General features: G+C 36.3%; 1 protein-coding gene across 3 annotated transcripts in view; it reads left to right on the top strand.

Annotated features, from left to right (window-relative positions):
- The window catches only part of znf335 (zinc finger protein 335), a 102,864-nt gene that overhangs the window by 38,664 nt on the left and 39,200 nt on the right, over positions 1-25,000 (top strand). For all 3 annotated transcript variants that reach the window (XM_051932829.1, XM_051932830.1, XM_051932828.1), the window contains exons 9-16: positions 8,302-8,479; positions 9,618-9,730; positions 10,163-10,181; positions 14,299-14,415; positions 17,869-17,945; positions 19,474-19,634; positions 23,575-23,804; positions 24,415-24,514. In XM_051932829.1, coding sequence (XP_051788789.1) covers positions 8,302-8,479; positions 9,618-9,730; positions 10,163-10,181; positions 14,299-14,415; positions 17,869-17,945; positions 19,474-19,634; positions 23,575-23,804; positions 24,415-24,514 — 995 coding nt within the window. The remainder of the gene's footprint in view (positions 1-8,301; positions 8,480-9,617; positions 9,731-10,162; positions 10,182-14,298; positions 14,416-17,868; positions 17,946-19,473; positions 19,635-23,574; positions 23,805-24,414; positions 24,515-25,000) is intronic.

The raw sequence follows: 25,000 nt of genomic DNA, 5'->3' as shown, positions 1-25,000 counted from the left end.
ATATTAACAGTGACTGCGACCCTCCTTATTACTTATCCATATTTCGGATGCTGAGAAAGAAACAAGTCATTAATACACGGTCACGGGTACAAAACGAAAAGGAAAGGATAACAGGAACAAACACACGAACACGAAAGAAACAACAAAATAGACGGCTATGCAGCATAGGTGGATCTCATTACAATAAGGCACTATTAACCGTTCAACCGCAGAAAAGTCTCCATATTAACAGTGAGTGCAATACTCCTTATTACTTATCCATATTTCTAAAAGAAAAAATGTCTCGACTCCAAAAACGCAAAGCTCAACTAAAGCTTCTAACTAACGATGTACCTAAAAGTAAAAACTTTATGAACTGCGTTAGATCCTACAATAGTTCATTTGCTTTTAGTAAATATCAGGCCACCAAAAGGCAATGGCCCATACTGCTTTCCCATATGTGCACAAATACTGCATCGCATTGGAACAGTGCACCCTGAAACAAATCAACAACGCAAATATGCACAAATCTACATCCTGGATCCACATGACGCAAACTATCAATCAAAGTGCTGCATCGCAACAGGCACGGATTCAAAACGAAACACCTCCCGTCTCAGACATACGTTAACGGCAAGGAAGGCTACAACGGGCGTCTCACACAGCACAGGCAAATCGATTACAGCTCTAAAACAACACGTCCCAAATACTACACATGCAACAACGCGCCTCTCAAACGGCACAAGCAAAACATACACCGGGAAAATTCATTCGGATTAATGAATGTCATTTGCAATCATTGTCATTCAGTTCACTTCCCTGAAGAAACAACTGGCAATACAAGTAATACATTTAGACGTTGTTGTCAAAAGGGTCAAATTAGACTTCCTTCTTTACATTCATATACTGAATATCTACAGAAGATTCTAACTGACGATGTACCTGAAAGTGAAATCTTTATCAACTGCATTAGATCCTACAAATCGGTATCCACTATGAACATTAACGGTGGCACTGCACGTGACATCCGTCTTCAAAAAATGTTGTTTATTGATGAATGTACAATGGCATGAAGTCACTTACTCAACACCATTCATAAACTTCTACAAACGTTTATGAATAATAATATTCGATTTGGAGGAAAGGTACTTTTATTAGGAGGAGATTTTAAACAGTGATTAGCTGTTCTTCCAGATGCCATGCACTCGGCTATTGTTCAGTGCACCTTAAAATACGCAGACAATTGGCATTGCTTTCAAAAGATACAGTTAGTAAAAAAGATACGATGTCCAGAACCAGATCATAACAATTGCTTATTACAACTGAGAGATGGTACACTCACGAATACAGATGGACTTCAGCCACATATTATTACAATTCCTCAAGCCTTTATCTGCGACGACTTAGTTACAGAGAGATTTGGAACAGCAATCTCATTAGACCAAATGCCCCTTTTAACACAACGCACTATATTATTTTCAAAAAAATATTAATGTGGAAAACATAAATACCCAAGTCATTCCATTACTTCCTGGAGAGACACAACTCTTTCTAAGCTCTGACAAAGTTGACTCTGATCACGACAATAACCATCTTAAATGACCTTACAAGTTCTGACCTGGAATTACCTTTTACACTTAAACGGCGTGTACAAAGAAATTTTCCAATAAACCTTTACACTGTGCCACACACTTTATTGTTTGCTTTCTATTTGCATCATCTACACCGTCACACTATTCTATATCTCATTCATACATCACGCTCTTTGTCATTCCCAACACCAGGGGTTGGCGAGCGAAGCGAGCAGGGGGTGGAGCCCCCTAGTAGGCTTAAGAACATACACTTAGTGCAAGTTTAGCTTTTTAGAAAGTAACAAAGCAGCAACTTCAAAAAGTAGTTGTTCAGTACAAATATGTTCAAAACAGCAAATGATCTTTTGAATTAGAAGTCAGAAATCTCTCATGCATCATCAGGTCTAGAGTACTGCGACCCTCCCAGCCTTCTGTCTTTTTTATATATAATCATTTGAAAATGTACCGTATTTTTCGCACCATAAGACGCACCTGACCATTAGACGCACCTAGGTTTAGAGGAGGAAAACAAGAAAAAAAATATTCTGAACCAAATGGTGCACTAATATGTTTAATAAAATATAGCAGAATAATATTTCAACCATGTAAATTCAACAGCGGTATTAAGAAACATCATCACTGTCATTAACAAATAAGGAGAGACTTTAAGGTTCAAGCACTCTTCTAGTTTTATGGAAACCCCAAGAACTCCTCATCGCTAGTGTCAGAATTTATTAAGCTCAGTTGCTCACAATCACTTTGCAGCATCACGTACCTATCATCACGCGACATAACCTGTCCAAAGCCACCAGGGGACAAAGCACGTTTGGACCAATGCTCCCTGAAGTTATATCGCCAGTCTAGTCCCACTATATTTGTAATGCCACAAAGCCCTTCATCTCGTGTTTTGTTGTGGGTTTCCAGTTTGAAAAATGAGAATGCGGTGCAAGCACAGCCCTCGATTCAAAAAATTGCTCTGCATACCTGTTTGTCTCGTCTGACAGTAGCTGAAAGGCAGCTTCAGGAAAGAACAGCCTGAAGTAGTCCAGCGGCTGGTAATCTATCGAGTCCAGAGTCCAACTCAGTGATAGTGCGCTTCCCTCCCTCATGAGATGTAGACGCTATCTTGCCTTTGTTTATATTTGTTTAGATTTCGCAACTCACGCACACGCAAGGATTAGATGCCGAGTCAATGAGTCTAACATTCCTCCAAGCACAGAGGGAATGCCTGTAACGTAACAGTGAGTTTTGTCACCCTCTAGCCCTGGATGTCGACTTTTGTCAGGTATTACACATCATGGTCTGTGATGCAATATTCGCACCATAAGACGCACAGACATTTCCAACCTTCTTTTGGGGTAAAAAAAGTGCGTCTTATGGTGCGAAAAATACGGTAAGTATACTACTATCTGTTCTTTGATTTTACATATTAAGACAAAATGAATAATAATCTAGTCCTCCCTGAGACACAAAATTACATAAATCTAACCTCTGGAGACAACACACAATGTATTTTATGTTGTTACATTTTATTCAACAAAAAATAGTAGGATATGCAGAAAATATATTAAAAAAGTGATTACACCCCATAATTCAACACCTTATAGATCCATTTTTAGCAATAACATGAAGTAATCATTTATTGCACTGTTTAGTCACTTATATTTTAATTGCAGCATTTTTGTCCCATATCCCTTTAGTGATTTAGTTCCTTTGTATTTGAAGACATTTTTTTGCACAGCTGTTGTGTTGTTCTACTGCAGCATTTTGGGGAGGTTGAACTTTCAGCTTTGACTTGGCTTATCCAAAACCTTAGGTCTTTTCCAGCCATTCAGTTGTATTTTTTTTGCTTGGAATCAATGGCCTAATACATGATTCAGATTCAGAATTAGCTGTTAGAAGAATGGAATCCAATTTTTGTCTAGAATACCGGTGTAAAGTTAACCATGGTTGTAAGAATGACTACAGCTTAAAAAGAACTATTATGGATGGGAATCTTAAATGTAACTACTTGAGAGATTTTTTTATAATGGAGGAATGGTGTGGCATAGTGGGGGAAAAAAAATGATAGTCCCACAAGCCATTATATTGCAGAAGAGATGCATGTTGCCTTACTCACTATCCATCCATCCATCCATCCATCCATTTTCCAACCCGCTGAATCCGAACACAGGGTCACGGGGGTCTGCTGGAGCCAATCCCAGCCAATACAGGGCACAAGTCAGGAACCAATCCCGGGCAGGGTGCCAACCCACTGCAGGCCTTACTCACTAGCCACACACAACCTAAACTCTCCATATTTATATATCAGATTTCTACAGAGCTGCTGGACCATTTTAATGTAGGTTAGGGATTTAGAACTGCCTGGACACCCAAGGCTGCTAAGTGAGTTCTATAAAGACCACCTCTGGTGCTCTATAGCAGTGGCTCCCAAGTTCAGTCCTGGTGAAAGCTCTGTGGCAACAGGTTTCTATCATAACTACATTATTCTTTTAACTGGACTCCTATCTTCATTAAGCAAGGTGCTATCCTGGGTTTCTATTTTTAGCCTCTATACCTAAATTACAAAACTGAATTTTCTAAAAATTTATTGAAATGTAGCAATCATTTCTGTATGTAAAATAAAGAGCCTTTTTTATCTTTATTTTTAAGGTTTTTGTCATCATCATGATTTTCATTACGCTTTTCCAGATATCCTGGCTACAGCCTTTCACCATTCAATGTCGTTTTTCCTCGTTTTTGCTCTGTTCATTATTATTACTGTACAATTAATGGCACAGAAAAAGTTTATTAATATAAAAATGATAAAAGAGAGAGAGGCATTGTGGCTGTGAGTGTAGTCAATTTTGTGCAACTGATCCAGTAAGAAAAGTATTTAATATATATCACCTCCCAAATCATCTTATGTATAACGTGGAAAATGCAGATGTGAGGACTAAAATTTCCATCAGCCGGTGCACTGCTCCAGACCTTTTCATCCACTCCCAAAGTTTAAGTAAGAACATCGACAAATCTGGCATATTATCAAAGGTAGCAATTGCTGTGTTTAATTATTTATTTTCTCAACCACTTTGGGATAACAATTTCATTTTCTCACTGGATCATGAATTCACCTTAGAGTACTTTTGTCTCATGTTGGATCATAATTAGACACATTGCTTTTACAAAAGATACTTTTCCCCTGCTTTTCTTAATCCAGACTCTCTTCTGAGAAATGTGTTGCCAAAACTAGTGTATGCAGTGTTGCCAATCCATCAAAGAGCTATCTTCCTTTTTTTCTACACCCTTCACCTAAAAACATAAAAACTCCTAAACCCAAATACCTGTTTTTAGTAAATTTCTCTCCTGCAAGCTCGCACGTGAAACATTGTGTATTCAAAAGAAAATGTAACTGTTATGCATATCATTGCCTATCTACAAAGTGAGATTTGGGCAGCCGGATAATGGTGGCATAATGCACTTGGTCATACATTCCCTTTATTTTACTTTGTTTCCCTTATGTGAAAATAAATCTGAGATAAACTGATTACAGTGCATTTTGTATCAGTGTCCACCTGCATATTGTCGTTAGTTCCAGATAGAGGTTTAAAAGCTCATTGTTGTAATGGTATTCGCAAAAAAAGAGACGAGAAATAGTGCTTCTTCTATAAATCCTTGTGGGTAACAGAACCAGCCATCCCACAGGTTAAAGAGCATCATTTTATTATATAAGGTGCAACCAAAGAGGCATAGGATTTCTCTGTTTTTGATATTATTCCTTCATTGTTTACCTACCCTAATAATTATTTTTGTAAGTAACCCTTTTTAGTCTGGGTACCTTAGTGTTTTCTGGGTTTCTGGTCAATTTCTGGGCATCCTTATAGGTCAAATTTGGTAAAGGAGGAATTAATAATGGACTCAATGACTGTGAGGAATCTAGGTCTTGTGGCTTCAAAGTAACCCCAGGTCCTTATGCATTCACCACCTTGGCTAACATTTGGTATGAAGATCCTGAGGTGATGTGCTGTTTTTAGGTTTTGGCGAACTAAAATATTCAGCCTTTTTCTGAATGGCAGAATCAATACAGTAACTAGCAGTTAGCATGTTGATAAAGACCTGTAGATCTTTGGATATGGCCTTTGGGTTTGTTATCCTTTGTCTGATTTGTGTAGGAGTTGCTAGGATGCCCACTGTTGGGTAGTTTGAAATGTTATCCAATGGAATTCATATTTTATGGAAATTGCCTTATGTCTTTTAATAAATTGTTGAGCAGCAACAAATGGAAAGGCTATAGCACTTGCAAACAAAAAAATGAATCAAGTGCAATTGATTAACATCACATGTATTTAATTACCTTTAGAACATTAGAACACTCTAGACGAGAACAGGCCATTCAGCCCAACAAAGCTCGCCAGTCCTATCCACTTAGTTCTTTCAAAAAAACATCAAATACAGTTTTGAAAGTCCCCAACTTTTTACTGTCTACCACACTACTTGGTAGCTTATTCCAAGTGTCTGTCGTTCTTTGTGTAAAGAAAAACTTCCTAATGTTTGTGCGAAATTTACCCTTAACAAGTTTCCAACTGTGTCCCAGTGTTCTTGATGAACTCATTTTAAATTAACAGTCTTGATCCACTTTACTAATTCCCTTCATAATTTTAAACACTTCAATCATGTCACGTCTTAATCTTCTTTTCCTTAAATTGTAAAGGCTCAGCTCTTTTAATCTTTTCTCATAATTCAACCCCTGTAGCCCTGGAATCAGCCTAGTTGCTCTTCTCTGGACCTTTTCTAGTGCTGCTACGTCCTTGTTGTAGCCTGGAGACCAAAACTGCACACAGTACTCAAGATGAGGTCTCACCAGTGCAGTATAAAGGTTGAGCATAACCTCCTTGGACTTGTATTTCACACATCATGCTATATAACTTAACATTCTGTTAGCCTTCTTAATGGCTTCTGAACACTGTTGGGAAGTTGATAGCTTAGAGTTTGCTATGACTCCTAAATCCTTCTCATAAGGTGTACTCTCGATTTTCCGACCGCCCATTGTGTATTCAAACCTAACATTTTTACTTCCTATGTGTAATACTTTACATTTACTGATATTACATTTCATCTGCCACAAATCTGCCCAAACCTGTATGCTATCCAAGTCCTTCTGTAATGATATAACAGATTCCAAATTATCTGCTAATCCACCTATCTTAGTATCGTCTGCAAACTTAACCAGCTTGTTACTTATATTCCTATCTGAATCATTTATATATATTAAAAATAGCAGCGGCCCTAGCACTGACCCCTGTGGAACACCACTCTTAACATCGGCCAGTTCTGATGAGGTTCCTCGTACCATCACCCTCTGCTTCCTGTGTCTGAGCCAATTCTGCACCCATCTAAAAACACCACCCTGAACTCCCACTTCTTTTAATTTGATGTCCAACCTCTCATGTGGCACCTTATCAAATGCTTTCTGAAAGTACAGATAAATAATGTCATATGCTCCACTTTGATCGTATCCTTTTGTTCCGTCCTCATAGAATTACAGCATGTTAGTAAAACACGACCTCCCTCTTCTGAACCTTAGTAAAACACGACCTCCCTCTTCTGAACCCATGCTGACTGTTCAGAATAACTCCTGTCCTTGCCAGATCTTGCTCAATCTTATCCTTAATAATTCCTTCCATTAATTTTCCTGTGATGCATGTTAAGCTTACTGGCCTATAGTTGCTTGGATCTGCCCTGTCACCCTTTTTATATAATGGGATGATATTTGCCATTATCCAGTCCTTTGCAATCTCTCCAGGACACAGTGACTTCCTAAAAATATGTGTCAAAGGTTTATATATGTACTCGCTAGCCTCCTTAAGAACTTGAAGGTAAATATTATCTGGTCCTGGTGATTTGTTTGATTTCATCTTATTTAATCTGAGCAGCACTTCTCCCTCTACAATTTACAAATCCCTCAGTACCTCCTTAGTAGTCCCGTTTACCTCTTGGAGGTTATCCGCTTGCTCACATGTAAACACCGCAGAAAAATGTAAGTTTAGGGCATCCACTATTTCACTGTCTATATCTTTTAATTCCCCTTTACTATTTCTGATGCACTTGACCTCCTCCTTGACTGTTCTTTTACTACTAAAATACTGAAAGAATCTCTTAGGGTCGTCTTTCGCCTTATCTGCTATATTCCTCTCCAACTGTCTTTTAGCCTCCCTGATATCTTAATTGTTGCCCTCATGTTCTCATACACTCTACGATTCACTTTGCAGTCATTAGTCTTATATGCCTTATAAAGCAGTTTTTTCCTTTGCAACTTCTTTTTTAAATCTTTATTAATCCACTGTGGAATTTTTTTTAGTTTACTATTAATTCCAAATTTAGGTATGTATCTGTCCTGCATTACATGTAAAACATTTTTAAACCTGTTCCACTGTTCCTCGACTGTCTCCACACTTAAAAGCTTATCCCAGTGTATCCTACCTTTTTTAATAGATATGAAAAAAACTAATTGCAGTCTTAACTTTTTATCACATTATTTGTTATTATGTTATAATAATATAAATTATATTATTTTTAGTTTTTTTATGTATGTTTCGTCACCTTATGTTAGATTTAGCTAATAGTAGGATTTGTTTTGGACTTGTTGATTATTACTTATGTTTTTTTTTACTGTAGAATTAAAAGTGCTTGTATGTAATATACTTTCTTACATGACTGTTAGCAAGTAGGTTATCTACAAGGTATCTTAATTTAATTTATTTTTTAATCATAGGTATTATTACAGATCTCAAAAAACACTTCTAAGGCCTTATAACTGTCGGATATGTGGGTCTCGGTTCTTAACTCAGGAAGACTTGTCCTTTCATGTTAACTCCCATGAGGGAAATGAGCCAGAGCACTTTAAATGCCTTCAATGCAGCTACAGATGCAAGCGTTGGTCTTCCCTGAAAGTAAGTATTACAAGCTTTTAATTTGAAATATACTCTCCAAGTTCTTTATTGCAAATAGCTGCTAACTTGGAGTCTTTAACGTAAATATTTACACAAATACACTTTTCGTCATTTAAATTTTCAAGGATTATTGTAAAATCTTTTCAAACTATTATAAGCCACATTCTGAAATAAAAAAATATAATATATATATATATATATATATATATATATATATATATATATATGTATATATTTGCAGTTGGAGATCCACAAAGGGAGAAAAAACGAATCACGTATCATAAAATAGTTTTATTCCTGAGCTTTCAACCCCTGTCAGGGGTCTTCATCAGAGGATAATGCTTAGACTTACAAGAATCAAAGGCAATATATAGCAACACATTCAGTGGGGGGTGGGTGGAGGTGACTAAGTCCGTATGATCAAAGGGGGGGGGGGGTGTATCGTTAAATTAAAGTGCATATGTCCTTCTTAAGTTGGCATATGCTGGGTTTATGTCCAAGTGTCTGTTGATGGCATTTTCATCTGATAGCCAAGACTCGGCCAACTCTCTGGCGCTTTTTGTACTGGCCTTAAATTTTACTTTCACGTTGTCCCAGTTGAATGTGTGTCCTGTTGATTTAGTATGTGCATATATCAAAGAGTGCGTCCTTTCTTCTGACGGCGTTGCGATGTTCCTGTACACGTGTTGAGATTTTTTTTGACGTTTGTCCTATGTATACAGCTGAGCAGAAATTGCATGGAATACTATAAACTGCGTTTCGTGTTTCGGCTGTCGATTTCTTGTTTTTAGCATTAAACAGGACCATGCGCAGATTGTTGGTGGGTTTATGTGCTATTTTGATGCCCCACTTGGTCAGGGTGCGTGCCGTGCCTTCTGACACATTATGGTGGTACGGGAGTGAATGCCAGGTGGGGTGGGGGTTCTGATTTACGTCGCTTGTATGCTGATTCCTTTGGCGCCTGCTGTGTAGACTCCGATTAATGAATGATTTTGAGTATCCGTATATATATATATATATATATATATATATATATATATATTTATTTATTTATTTATTTATTTTTTCTTTCTTGTTTTGTCCTTGTGTAAATAAAGCATTTTTATTACAGTGCATTCTCTCCCTACCCCTTTTTTAGGAGCACATGTTCAATCATGAGGGCACAAAACCATATAAGTGCGAAGAGTGTGATTACACCAGTGTGTACAAGAAAGATGTAATTCGGCATTCTGCTGTCCACAACAAGGACAAGTAAGCATGTTCAATTTCCTTGGATGAGCTGCTCTCTGTGCCTCAAGACATTTCATTAAGTAGTCCTTAAACTATAAATTATTAAATTATGTGAGGAAAATTTTAAGGGAAAAATGTAATTACGTCTGAAAGAACTGATGACAGTATTCCAGTTCCTATAAAATATACAATGAAAATATGCAGAGTGGAGTAAAAATGAGTTTTAGTTGAGGTCAGAAACTTGCTGCCTCCTTGATTTTTCTATGTTTTAGTAAAATTTGTAGTTCAGACTGCATAAGTATAATGTATTTGTATTTGATATATTTGACTGGTTATCACTTAAAGGCTTGAACTGAGATCTTTTGTAGTACATTTTAAGAAAAAAGCAAGGCAGGGTAGGTTAAAATATGTTACAAGTTTGGTGTTTCTCACTTGGTTTCATTTTTATTTCAGGAAAAAGAAGACAGAAGTGGTAAGAAAAAAAAATTCCAGGCCTTGGTCACATTTTAAGTTTTTGTTTAAACTTTTTTTATTGCTTGAAAATTGCAATGTTCTTTTGCTTTGATTTTTTAGACATTTTCTAAAATTTCAGTTATTAGTTATTACATTGCCAGTAAAATGGAGTATGTTTTTGTCCTTTGAGTTATTATATGGACAATGATGTACAGTTAAAAAAAAGAAGCAGTTGGATAGCACTTATTTAAATACAGTACTTATTTATTTATTGTACCCAAGGTTCAGTCTTGGAAACCACCCTTGCCTCATCCACACTTACCCTTTTAGAATTACAGAGGATGACATTCTCTTTGAAAACTGCTTCATTTGCTACAGCAGTCTTTCTGCACTGACTAGTCATGTAGGTTACATCCACATTACTATATTTTCATTTAAAAATGGCGTTTTCACACCAATTATAGAAGTATCTCCATCCACACTAAAATGACCGAAAACACACATTATGTTGTAACCCTAATTTGGAATGTATAGCTCAGCTTCACATAACCTTCTTTATTAAGGCAAACTGTGATTTATTTTATTTGTATCATGGAACAGAAAGCTAATGACAAGCCTCTCTTAAACCTTCCAAATTCCTGTCTCCCACAAAAAAAAAAACCAAAACACTCTTAGTCATGTTAGATAATGCATACATCTGTAAAGGTATATTGAAAAATGGAAGAAAAGGAAACATCTAAATAGTACAAACATATATGGATTTACCATCACCCCCACTTCTCGTATTCTAACCCCATTTAAAATATAGTTCCTTCCACATTGCTTTCCCCTATACATGCAAACATATATTTATAAAGTTGATTAGTTGAAAAAAATCAACTAATAAAAAATAAACACAAAAGTAAGTCAGTATTCCAGGGATCGATTGCTAATAGGTTGTCAGTGCTCATGTAAAAGTTCTGAATAAGGTGACTGTGAGAATAACAGTCCTAAAAGCAAGTGAACAGTTTGATCCTACTGGTTGGTCGGAGTGGCATGACAATCTTCCGGCCTGACTCGACTCACTTCTGAAAGTATGAAGGTAGTTTTCCTTTTTTAGGTTGTATTGCTATTCAAAACTGCAACCCCTCTTTGCCAATATTTCCACCTCACTTTTTTGGTACAACAAAACCAAACACTCTGGTAATTCTCCAGTTTAAAAGCACCACAATTTTTCTGTATCCTTCTACCAATCCAGGTTTACTTTAAAACCCCCAAAGCACTGCATAGGAAACACATTGAAGGGAATCTGAGCAATTAAATGACCATTTACCAAGATTTTCTACCCCACTTTCCGACAAAATATACATAAAACCCATTACAATATAACAACAACAACATTTATTTATATAGCACATTTTCATACAAAAAGTAGCTCAAAGTGCTTTACATAATGAAGAAAAGAAAAATAAAAGACAAAATAAGAAATTAAAATAAGGCAACATTAGTTAACATAGAGAAGGAGTAAGGTCCGATGGCCAGGGTGGACAGAAAAAAAAAAAAAAAAAACTCCAGAAAGCTGGAGAAAAAAATAAAATCTGTAGGGGTTCCAGGCCACGAGACCGCCCAGTGCCCTCTGGGCATTCTACCTAACATAAATGAAATAGTCCTCTTTGTAGTTAGGGTTCTCACGGAGTCACTTGATGCTGATGGTCATACAGACTTCTGGCTTTTAATCCATCCATCATTTTTGGAACATAATAGTGCTTAGAGTAGATGGTGGTGGCGCAAGCCACCACCAAAAGGACACCGGAAAAGGAAACAGAAGAGAGAGTAGGGGTTAGTTCAGATTTTAGAGCCACCATGAATGGTTATTATAATGAATTGGATATACCGAGTATCAGGATTAAATTACAGTGAAGTTATGAGAAGGCCATGTTAAAGTAATGTGTTTTCAGCAGTTTTTTAAAGTGCTCCACTGTATTAGCCTGGCGAATTCCTACTGGCAGGCTATTCCAGATTTTAGGTGCATAACAGCAGAAGGCCGCCTCACCACTTCTTTTAAGTTTTGCTCTTGGAATTCTAAGGAGACACTCAGTTGAGGATCTGAGGTTGCGATTTGGAATATAAGACGTCAGACATTCTGATATATAGGATGGGGCAAGATTATTTATCTATCTATCTATCTATTTAAGGCTTTATAAACCATAAGCAAAATTTTAAAGTTAATCCTGAATGACACAGGTAACCAGTGTAGTGACATCAAAACTGGAGAGATGTGCTCGGATTTTCTTTTCCTGGTAAGGATTCTAGCAACTGCATTCTGCACTAGTTGCAAACGATTTATGTCTTTTTTGGGTAGTCCTGAGAGGAGTGCGTTACAGTAATCTAGTCGACTGAAAACAAACGCATGAACTAATTTCTCAGCATCTTTCAATGATATAAGAGGTCTAACTTTTGCTATGTTTCTTAAGTGAAAAAATGCTGTCCTAGTGATCTGATTAATATGCGATTTAAAATTTAGATTACAGTCAACAGTTACCCCTAAGTTTTTTACCTCCGTTTTGACTTTTAATCCTAATGCTTCCAGTTTATTTCTAATAGCCTCATTGTATCCATTATTGCCAATTACCAAAATTTCAGTTTTCTCTTTATTTCACTTGAGAAAGTTACTATTCATCCATTCTGAAATACAAGTCAGACATTGTGTTAGTAAATCAAGAGATTCAGGGTCATCAGGTGCTGTTGATAAATACAGCTGTGTGTCATCAGCATAGCTGTGGTAGCTCACGTTGTGCCCTGAGATAATCTGACCTAACGGAAGCATGTAGATTGAGAAGAGCAGCAGACCCAGGATAGAGCCTTGTGGAACACCATATAGGATATCATGTGTCTTTGAGTTGTAATTACCACAACTAACAAAGAATTTTCTCCCTGCCAGGTAGGACTCAAACCAATTTAAGACACTGCCAGAGAGGCCCACCCACTGACTAAGGCGATTCTTAAGAATATTATGATCAATGGTGTCAAATGCGGCACTCAGATCTAAGAGGATGAGAACAGATAAATGACCTCTGTCTGCATTTACCTGCAAATCATTTACTACTTTAACAAGTGCAGTTTCTGTGCTGTGATTTGTTCTAAAACCTGACTGAAATTTATCAAGAATAGCATATTTATTAAGGTGCTCATTTAACTGCATAATGACTGCCTTCTCTGGAATTTTACTTAAAGGCATATAGACATTCACCTACACTAAACATGCATGCATCGGCAGAAAAATTCTTGAAAGGATGGTAACACCACCCACCATGGGATTTATCATTTAACTGTGGCATCCATTAAATTATTTCCTTATTGTGTGCAGTATTCAAACTGCACAAAACATAATTTTGATGCATACAGATAAGCAATAAAGAAGCACCATGGAAAGCATTTCTTCTATGCCTGCTGTTTGAATGTTTTCCTTCTGAGTAGAGCATCATTGAAGTGGACATTGTAATGGGCAGGATCCAATTAGAAAAGGGGAACATAAAGAGCATGAACAAATCAAAGCACAATTAGAGTCTGCCTTTTAGAAAAGCTGTGTTTCCACCTGTCCACACCACAACATTGAGGCTGCATTTACAAAAGTCTTATAGGCGATGGGGTTTTGTGGACAAAAGGCAAAAACAGAGACTAATGTCTGCATTTTTTTAATAAAACATTGTAGTATGGACAGGGCTGTACATTAACATTAACACTTAACATGCTGGATTATGTTTATTACTGGTCATTAAAGATAACTCTTATTAGAAAGTATTGGAATATAGTATGTGTTCTAATCTAAACAAGGTGATGTATGGATTAATTATCCATCCATCCATCCAGTTTCCAACCCGCTGAATCCGAACACAGGGTCACGGGGGTCTGCTGGAGCCAATCCCAGCCAACACAGGGCACAAGGCAGGAAACAATCCTGGGCAGGGTGCCAACCCACCGCAGTGGATTAATTATTTTAGAGAGAATTTCTAAGTAATCCAGCTACAAATAAAATGGATTGGAATATTATAATGAATATTTGTGTTCACGTTTCTTTTTAGGCTGACATGTGTTCTGTTGGCTCACATGATGGGAAAGTCCAGCATTCTAACTAATTTTGTTTTGTCTCTTGACAGCTTCCCAAGCTTACTCAGTACCCATGCCCAGTATGTGATCGTGTATACCCCATGCAGAAAAGGCTTACTCAGCACATGAAGACTCATAGTACAGAAAAACCCCATATGTGTGATAAGGTGTGTCTGCATATGCTATTTGACATTGTTAATAGAAAATGCTTTAACACATTGGAGCTATAATGATTAAGATTAATGATCAATGCCTTTAGCTAACATTGTTTTTGTAGATTTGTGAATTTTTTTTATCTTTTATTGCATTTTTTTAAAAACATATAACATTCCATACAATCAAGTCAAAACTTAACAAAACTAAATTCAAATCAACCCCTACCCATAAGAAAGAGAGGAAGGCCAACAGCCAGAGTGAAACTATTGAGAGCAAGAGAGGGAAGAGAGAAAAAAGTATTTTTCCCCACTATAAATGTTTATTCTAAAATATTATTGATTAGGTCCTGCCAGATTTTAAAAAACTTTTGGACAGATCCTGTAAGTGAGAATTTGATTCTTCTAGTTGAGCAAGATAAGTCTACGTGCTAATAGTGAAGTAAAGGTCGTACTTCACAGGTTGTTTCTCCTTCTCCACTTTAAGCCCTTCTGGGATTCCACCAAACACAGCTGTTAATGGGTTAGGAGTGATTGTGACACCTAGGCTCTCTGATAGGCATTTAAATTTTTTTGTCCAGTAAGATGTTGATTTGGTACACACGCAAAACATGTAGCCCAGTGAAGTTGGAGCTCAACTGCAACATTTGCAGTTTGGATCTTGCCCTGGAAACATTTTGAACAATTTTAAGTGAAATAAATGTGCTCGATAAAAGATTTTGAGTTGAATAATTGAATGGTTTGCACATATGGAGCTAGAGTGAATTCTGTGCGTGGCTGCCTTCCACTCCATTTCTGAAATGTTGAGTAAGAGATCCTTTTCCCTCTCTACTCTGAGATCTTTAAAAGGAAGGGACTTTAAAATGTTTTATGTTATAGAAATGCTGCCTGAGTCCCCAAGACTGATCAATATCTCTTCTGGAATAGAAATAGGTGGGAGGTGAGGAAAATTGGGCAGGTTTTGTTTAGCAAAGTTTCTAATTTTGAGATAGTGGAAATATGGCGTTGATGGGAGACTAAATTTAAAGTGTAATTATTCATAGGTAGTGAAGGCATTATTTATATACAAATCTCTAAATGATTTAATCCCATTCGTTTTCCAGACATTAAAAACTGTGTGAGTTTGAGAGGGTTGAAAAAGGTGGTTATCATATGGAGGTGCCACAGATAAATTATTCTCTGATTTAAAGTGCTTCCTACATTGATTCAATATTCTGAGTGAATGAAGGACAATTGAGTTGTTAGTATATTGACGATACATTGTATGTGCTAGTGTACAAAGCAAGGAATATCAAGAAGTACTGCATGATTTCATTTCTATTGCAGACCAAGCTAGTTTGTGTTCATCTATTTGTGTCAATGTCCAGGTTTATATAGCTTGTATGTTTTCCGCCCAGTAATATAATTGAAAATTAGGTAGAGTCATGCCGCCTTGTGATTTAGGTCTTTGTAGGGTTGCTTTTGAATGCATGGGATTTTCGAATTCTAAGTAAATGAGGTTATGATTGAATTTCTTAAAAAAGATTTGTTAATGTATATGGGGATGTTTTGAAATAGGAATAGAAGCTTAGGGAGGATATCCATCTTGACAAGGTTAATTCTCCCTGCTAAAGTAATGATGGAGGGTAGACCATCTGTGCATGTCTTGTTTAAATTTGTCCATGCAAACAGCAACATTTTGTTGAAGAAAAGCTTTATATTTACTTTTGATGTTGACCCCTAGGTATTTAAACTGATCTTCAATGATTATAGGGAAGGTTCCAATCTAGTGTTGTTTGTTAGAAAATTCACTAGAAAAGGCACACTTTTGTTTAAATTAATTTTAAATCCAGATTATCTTTTGAAATTCTGCTAATGCATTTAGGACTGCAGGCACAGAATTTTGTGGGTCTGATATATGCAGTACCATATCATCAGCATATAATGATATTTTCTGTTCAAGTCCTTCTCTGAAAATCTCCTTTATCTCTGAGACATTTCGAAAGTGAACAGCCTATGGCTTAATGGTGATTGCAAATAGCAGTGGTGACAAGGGACATCCTTGTCTAGTACCATGTTCTAGTTTGAAGTAATCTGAAATAATGTTAATACAAACTGAAGCTTCTGGACTGGTATACAGTAGCTTTATCCATGCACATATGTTCTTGCCAAACCCAAATTTATGCAAAGTGGTGAACAGGTAATCCCATTCAACCATATCAAATGCTTTTTCTGCATCCAAAGATAATATAATCTCTGGAGTGTTAGACTTTATGGGTGAATATATTACAGTCATAGAAGACTGAGCGCAAATGTCTACCTTTAGTAAATCTGGCTTGGTCTTGTGATATTACTGAAGGGAGCACTTTCTCAGTTCTTCTAACTAGGGTTTTATTCAGAAGTGAGATTGGCCTGTATGATGCACATTGTAATAAGTCTTTATTTTTCTTAGGAAATACAGTAATTAATGCTTGGCAAAAAGTTTGAGGTAGATATTTTTGTCTCTGGCTTTTATACATGTTGCTAATAAGAGGGGAGCTTAACTGAATTTATTTTTTATAAAATTCAGCAGGGTTAGCCATCAGGACCTGGTGCTTTCCCACTTTGAAGTGAGTTTATAGCATCTAGCAATTCTGATAGTGTCAGAGGTTTATCCAATTCCTCTGCACTTAGAGTATCTAGCTGTAGTATCAGTAATGTATCAAAAAACCCATTAAACTGTGTCTTGTGTTCTTTAAACTAAGTAGAATATAAGGACTTATAGTAGTCTCTACATGTGTGCATTATATTTTTATGGCCAATGATTCTATCTCCGTCTGTGTTAGTGATTAGTGATATTGCATTGCGAACAATTTTTGATTTTTTTTTTATATAATAGCTTTTATATAGTGCCATGGCATGAATTTAAGGTCAATTAACCACTCAAATATGTGTATAGTTTATGTAACACTCTTTATTGTGTACACTATCACAGTGCATTTTAAAGTCAAACACGTACCATTCAAAGTAGTTATAAAATAAAAAAATATTTGAGGAATCTGAACAAAGAGTAGTTAGACAGTACAAGCTGACAGTATGGCAGATTTAGGATGATTTAGGATGAGTAAAGTTAGTACATATGTTAGAAAATTAAATATAGAAATGTAAATATATAGTAGGAGAAAAAAATATGAAATTTTAAGTATGCTCTGAATATAACAACATATAGCATGATTAAAGGCATTTATACATTATGTTTTAAACTTAATAACACTTTCAAATTTTATTCAAGTATTTAGTTGTATTGCTTCCTGTTATAAAGTTGCATTTGAACTCTTTTTAAAAGTGAACAGTCCATTAACCTACAACATTGGAAGTAATTTTAATACTAAGGGTTTTAGGTCAGGAGGTCATTTGCATACATTGCTGAAAAACAAATTAATCTTATGTCCCAAAGTTATTGTTGCTGTAGTAATTTAAGTTGTATTTCTAACTCCTTTTTTTGTGTAGTGTGGGAAGTCTTTCAAAAAACGGTACACCTTTAAAATGCACCTTCTTACTCACATTCAGAGCTTTGGAAACAGCAGGTGAGAAAAGCAATATTTTAACATTTTTGGTTTATTAAAACAGCAAATAAACAAAATAAATGAAACTGTTGTTAATTTTATTGCTTTGTAAATTTGTTCAAATTTTGCAAATGTTGCTGGAGTACAAATATTTACCGATCTTGTTTAAATATGTAATATATGTGTTGCAAAGAAGAAACCCTTTAAAGATAAGTCATCAACTTGTATCTTAAAAAGTTGAATAAGCTGCTCATACAAGTTTCAGTACTATGTAATCTAGTAAATCTAAGTTTTGAGAAATAAATTAAATTGGACCTATTGTTGCCTTTGCATTTGACTACCTGTGTACCATTGAAGTCACTGTCCCCTTTTGTTTGTTTATAAATTCCAGTTTGTTTACAGATTATTTTTCACACAGTAAATCTGATGGAAATGTTTGAAAATGAAGACTAAACTTTATAGAGAAATTAGTGAAAATATGTTAAAATGCTTAGATTAGAAAAAGGATCCAAAACTATATCAAAATGTTCACTTTCCCTCTGATCAATGTTGTCTCATAATAAAGAATAATGAAAGCTAGTTTAAAGCACCCATACACTGTCTATAAAATGTATCTATCAAAACTCTGCATTTAAACAAAATTAAGACTTTTGTGAGAAGCCACTGAGAGACCAGAAATTACCCTGCAAGATTTATGGAGCTCAGTGGCAAAGAGTGGAGTAATGGTTCATCAGTCTTTTCTGAAAGTGGGGTGACAAAAAGAAAACAATTACTTAGAAAAAATGTTTTAAGGCTTATTTTGGGCTTATCAGAAAGCAAAAGAGGGAACCAAGGTTTGAGGAAAAAATCTTATTTTCATAAAAGATGAAGACTAACTGTACATGTGTGGGATGTTGGTGAGGGCATCATATTGTGAAGGTGCCTTAGTGAGAACTGAGCAACTTGCTACACCTGTAGAAAAAAATGAAGATTGAGTCTTCAGCAATACATTGATCACAAGCACAATTTGTAAAATAAAGGGAATTTTTGAAGTTTGAGTCTGGGAGGCCCTTTACTTGACTGGTCTGGTTTTGCAGATTACCCTACTACACCATATGATGTATGATAGAAGGAGGAGGTTGGGAGATGTATTAATAAAGAGAAAGAAATTAACATGCAAACACATTTACACACTCCTAAATCTGTAAAGGTCAACATGCACAGAAGATTTAAGCCTGTACCAATCTATCTCTGCAGCTTGTTTACTTCATTTGTCCCAATGTGCTTCATTTTAAGTTTAAGTTATTTAACTAATTCAATTTCCTGTTCATTTTACTCTGCATGTATTTTTGCACATACAACCTAATATAATTCATTGTTTATTATTGTAGAGTACAGTTGTATTATAATGTAAACTCTCCCTTTGAGTGATTTTCTGTGGTATCACTAAAGTTTAATTTATATGGAAGTGCTGCATGGACCATTCCATGTTGATTTTTCTGGTTGTTTCTGTCATCTTTACACTTTTTCATTCCCTTTTATTATATTATATCCATTTCTCTTAATATAGGTACAAATGTGAATTCTGTGACTATATGTGCGACAATAAAAAGCTACTGCTTAACCACCAGTTATCACATACTACTGATAAACCCTTTCGCTGCGAATATTGCAAATATTCAACCACCAAAGAGGATTTTTTGGTTTCTCACATGGCTATCAAGCACACAGGTAAGGCAAGGCATACTTGTTGTCTGAGTAAGATGAACTTGACTGTGAACTGATAATTGTTTACAATATAGAAATATATTATATGTACAGTATTAACTTTGAAAACTGTATTGTTTTCAAAGCATTACTATTTAACATAAAACTTCATATGAGTTAATTATCACTTAGTTATTACTGTGTTCAGTGATGCTGAAATATGGTGTGATCCCTCGTTTGACCCTAAATTGTATAAAATGGGTTTAAATATGCATTAATTTCTGTATGTACTTTTCAGTGTTTTGAATTCAACATGAATTTAATATAAATAGCAACAAAACGGTTTTATTTTTATCCAAAACAAAATTGTGCTCTTTCTAGGTTTATTTTTGGTCCGCTATGTGTTTCCTTCAATTATGATATTCAAAGGGACTCCACAATTTCATAGCAGCTTTGAGTGTGTCTCACAACATATAAAACTGAAAAATGAAATGAATTGAGTACAAGGCCTTAGATAATTACATTTTTTGACTATACTGACTGCCAAATAGCCTCCACTCGACTCACAAAATGCCTAATGTATTTCTTCAGGTCTCTTAAATATATTTTCTGCTGATTTTATCTCAACAACAGCTCAAGCCAGCGAGGCAATAATGGCTGTAGTAAAAGGAGCTTGTGAAATTGTGTTGCAGCTGTTTCTTTTTATCTAACACATCTCAAGCTAATTCAGTTTTTTTTAAGAACTGTGGCAAGGTTATGAGGATATTGACTGTTTTCAGGCTACTAGTGCATTATCTGTATTATGCCTTCTTCCACTCTGTTTTTCTGTATGGCATCTACTAAGTAAGCCTTATCCTAAGCAGCCTTGTTCCTTACTCAAATGGCAGGCTTCCCTCTTGCACAGGCCCAAATATGTGGCTAAGACTTTTAAACAGAAAAAGATGTCCGGACCTGGAGAAGAGTGAAACTATAAACCTCTGACCCGTGTCAAACCAAACAAAGTTCCTTTATAATAATATATTTATTCAAAAAAAGAATTCAAAACGAGATTACAAAAAATAAACAGGATTTCCTCTCTGTTTTACATCTGTTCTATCCCATTCCTGCCCTTTTCTGATTCTGTTTCTTACTAGGGGGCTCCGCCCCCTGCTCGCTTCGCTCGCCAACCCCTGGCGTTGGGAATGACAAAGAGCGTGATGTATGAATGAGATATAGAATAGTGTGACGGTGTAGATGATGCAAATAGAAAGCAAACAATAAAGTGTGTGGCACAGTGTAAAGGTTTATTTGAAAATTTCTTTGTACACGCCGTTTAAGTGTAAAAGGTAATTCCAGCTCAGAACTTGTAAGGTCATTTAAGATGGTTATTGTTGTGATCAGAGTCAAGTTTGTCAGAGCTTAGAAAGAGTTGTGTCTTTCCAGGAAGTAATGGAATGACTTGGGTATTTATGTTTTCCACATTAATATTTTTTGGACATAATATAGTGCGTTGTGTTAAAAGGGGCATTTGGTCTAATGAGATTGCTGTTCCAAATGTCTCTGTAACTAAGTCGTCGCAGATAAAGGCTTGAGGAATTGTAATAATATGTGCCTGAAGTCCATCTGTATTAGTGAGTGTACCATCTCTCAGTTGTAATAAGCAATTGTTATGATCTGGTTTTGGACATCGTATCTTTTTTACTAACTGTATCTTTTGAAAGCAATGCCAATTGTCTGCGTATTTTAAGGTGCACTGAACAATAGCTGAGTGCATGGCATCTGGAAGAATAGCTAATCACTGTCTAAAATCTCCTCCTCATAAAAGTACCTTTCCTCCAAATCGAATATTATTATTCATAAACGTTTGTTCATGCCATTGAACATTCATCAATAAACAACATTTTTTCAAGACGGATGTCACGTGCAGTGCCACCGTTAATGTTCATAGTGGATTCCGATTTGTAGGATCTAATGTAGTTGATAAAGATTTCACTTTCTGGTACATCGTCAGTTATAAGCTTCTGTAGATATTCAGTATATGAATGTAAAGAAGGCAGTCTAATTTGACCCTTTTGACAACAACGTGTAAATGTATAACTTGTATTGCCAGTTGTTTCTTCAGGGAAGTGAACTGAATGACAATGATTGCAAATGACATTCATTAATCCGAATGAATTTTCCTGGTGTATGTTTTGCTTGTGCCGTTTGAGAGGCGCGTTTCTGCATGTGTAGTATTTGGGACGTGTTGTTTTGGAGCTGTAATCGATTTGCCTGTGCTGGGTGAGAAGCCCGTTGTAGCCTTCGCTGCCATTAACGTATGTCTGAGACGGGAGGTGTTTCGTTTTGAATCCGTGCCTGTTGCGATGCAGCACTTTGATTGATAGTTTGCGTCATGTGGATCTAGGATGTAGATTTGTGCATATTAAATGAACTATTGTAGGATGTAATGCAGTTCATAAAGTTTTTACTTTTAGGTACATCGTTAGTTAGAAGCTTTAGTTGAGCTTTGCGTTTTTGGAGTCGAGTCATTTTTTCTTTTAGAAATATGGATAAGTAATAAGGAGTATTGCACTCACTGTTAATATGGAGCCTTTTCTGCGGTTGAACGGTTAATAGTGCCTTATTGTAATGAGATCCACCTATGCTGCATAGCCGTCTATTTTGTTGTTTCTTTCGTGTTCGTGTGTTTGTTCCTGTTATCCTTTCCTTTTCGTTTTGTACCCGTGACCGTGTACTCATGACTTGTTTCTTTCTCAGCATGTGAAATATGGATAAGTAATAAGGAGGATCGCAGTCACTGTTAATATGTTTCCTTTTCTGCAGTTGAACGGTTAATAGTGCTTTATTGTAAGGAGATCCACCAATGCTGACACCTATGTCGTCTAGTGTGAAGGTGTTGATGTTCACTTTAGAATATGTGGCTTTGGGTGTCACTTCTTATGGATGTGTGGGGGGGGGGTTGAGGATTGTTGTCGCGCGAGCGTCTTCTTTCTTTTTGTGTTCCTGTGTCTTGTTGAATCCCCCTGTTTGTGTGTGTCCCGTCCCTTGCTTGTAGGGTCTGTGGGGTGGTTTTGTGTTCTTTTTTTTGTGTTCCATGGGCTTGTTGAATCCCCCTCTTGGTGTGTGTCCCGTCCGGTGCCTGTAGGGGGGGGGGGGGGGTGCCTTGCTGTTGTGCGCGAGCCTCTTTTTTTTTTTTTTTTTTTTTTTTTTTTTTTTTGGGTCTAGTCTCGTGTGCAATGTGTTTCGTGCTTTGCCTGCGTTTCCTCATTTCTCCATTTTTCCTGTGCTCACTCCTTTTTTCTGTGGTCTTGTCCGCCTCTCGCGGCCCCTCATCCGCCTCTCTCGCCGTCTTTTGTCCGCCTTTCTCGGCTCCTCAGCCGACTCTCGCGGACTCTTTTTGCGCCTGCGCAGTACGTCTTTTTGCAGCTACGGCCCATTGCCGGATGTGCCTGCGTCCATCATCCGGTTTAGCATTCTCGGTTAGTAATATGGATCATTCTATCTGTCTCTCCTCTCCCTGCAATGCAGGCTCCTTTTTCTCCTGCCTGGTTGGGTGCAGGTATAATGCTTTGCCCACTCAGAAGTGTGAAAGAGTCACATAACTGATCCACTCGCATTTGCATGTGTATAAACGATCAGCCAAGCAACCCAATCGACCCCGGAGTGAAGCGAACTTGCACACACCCGCACTCGATTGAAGGCTGCACTTCATGGGGCACAATTTATTTATTTAAAAACTGTACTGCACTGTGGACCTCTCTTTACAAAAATCAAAAACAGAATTAATGACATAATATGAAAATAGAAATGTCCATTCTACAGTAAATTATAGTGCATAAGTCATTCTTATTGTCTTCAGATAAGCTGCAGTGTTTGATACATGTTAACATCTTTTATACAAACATTTGATAGTACGCTACTACCCACCTTTTTGCTTCATAAAACAAAAATTAAAACATTGTTTTAAAACTTTAATCTTTGTCAGGTGAGAAGCCATTCTCCTGTGATTTTTGCCATTTCATGACAAAGCACAAGAAGAACCTGCGGCTTCATGTGCAGTGTCGTCACACAGAAAACTTTGAGGAGTGGGCAAGAACACATCCAGAGGAACCTCCACGGCGCAGGAGACCTTTGTTTACATTGCAGCAAATTGAAGAGTTGAAGCAGCAACGTGAAAACAACCAAGCCATGCAGGAGAACATCCGCGGGCCAATTGTAGGAATAAATATATTTTTGCATGAGAAGTAATGTATCACAATAGAGTCAAAGTGGTTAGGATTAAGGGACAAATAAGATCTTCCTCACTGCAGTAGGTCTAACGACCCAGAAACTCAGTAATCTAGGAATATTTTACTAGTCATTAATTGCATTGGCCTAAATGGAAAAGTGGTTTTAGTTCTTTTTGTATTATTTTAAATGCAAAGTTTGTGGAAGAAGGGAAAATGGTTTCTTTTACATTAAATTATGAAATATGTTAAAACCTTTTCATATGTAAAATTACCTCATGGTTCTTGTTATCACAAATTTTTTATTTCATTCCTAGAGTGCTGTCTTCAAGTGCTCTGTTTTTTCAATTGATAAGAACTGAAAGCCGAAAGAATCTTTTCTATGTAATCAATAACTGAAAAAACACAAACACACTGTCAGTGTCAAAGCACCAGCAGTATGACTCAGTGTTTCCAAGAAATAACAGTAGTGTATAATGATGACCGAGTTGCTGAGATATGTCCTTTCATCCTAGAAACACTCACATAGAATGAAATGTATTCTAATATAGATGTATTCCATAGACATTTATTCTGCCTTATCTTAACTTACTTCCCAGGTTTCCATGGATCAGATGACATTTCAAGCAATGCAGGCAGTGGACAATCTGACTGTAACTGAAGATTCTTTGAGCAATGCAACTATTATTTATGAACAAGGTGAGAACCATAAAGATTATTTAGTTAGAAACCAAAAGTCTTTAAGTGTACATTATTTATGTGTTTAAGTATTGTGACTTAAGTATTCATTTGATTGAAATTTAAGGTAAAAAAATAAAGGTTTTTAATAATACTGTGTATATATATATATATATATATATATATATATATATATATATATATATATATATATATGTGTATGTATATATATATATATATATATATATAATATTAGATATAGATATATAGGTATATACAGTTATGGCCGAAATTATCGGCACCCCTGGAATTTTCCCAGAAAATTATTGCAATTACAAATGTTTTTGTATATACATGTTTATTTCCTTTATGTGCATTAGAACAACACAAAAAAACAGAGGAAAAAAGCCAAATCTGATTTCATGTCACACAGAACTCCAAAAATGGGCCGGACAAAATTATTGGCACCCTTTCAAAATTGTGGGTAAATCGTTTTATTTCAAGCAT

Source organism: Erpetoichthys calabaricus, chromosome 10 (assembly GCF_900747795.2).
Source record: "Erpetoichthys calabaricus chromosome 10, fErpCal1.3, whole genome shotgun sequence".
NCBI lineage: Eukaryota > Metazoa > Chordata > Cladistia > Polypteriformes > Polypteridae > Erpetoichthys > Erpetoichthys calabaricus.
The sequence above is the reverse complement of the archived record's forward strand: the minus strand, read 5'-3'. Positions and strand labels throughout refer to the sequence as shown.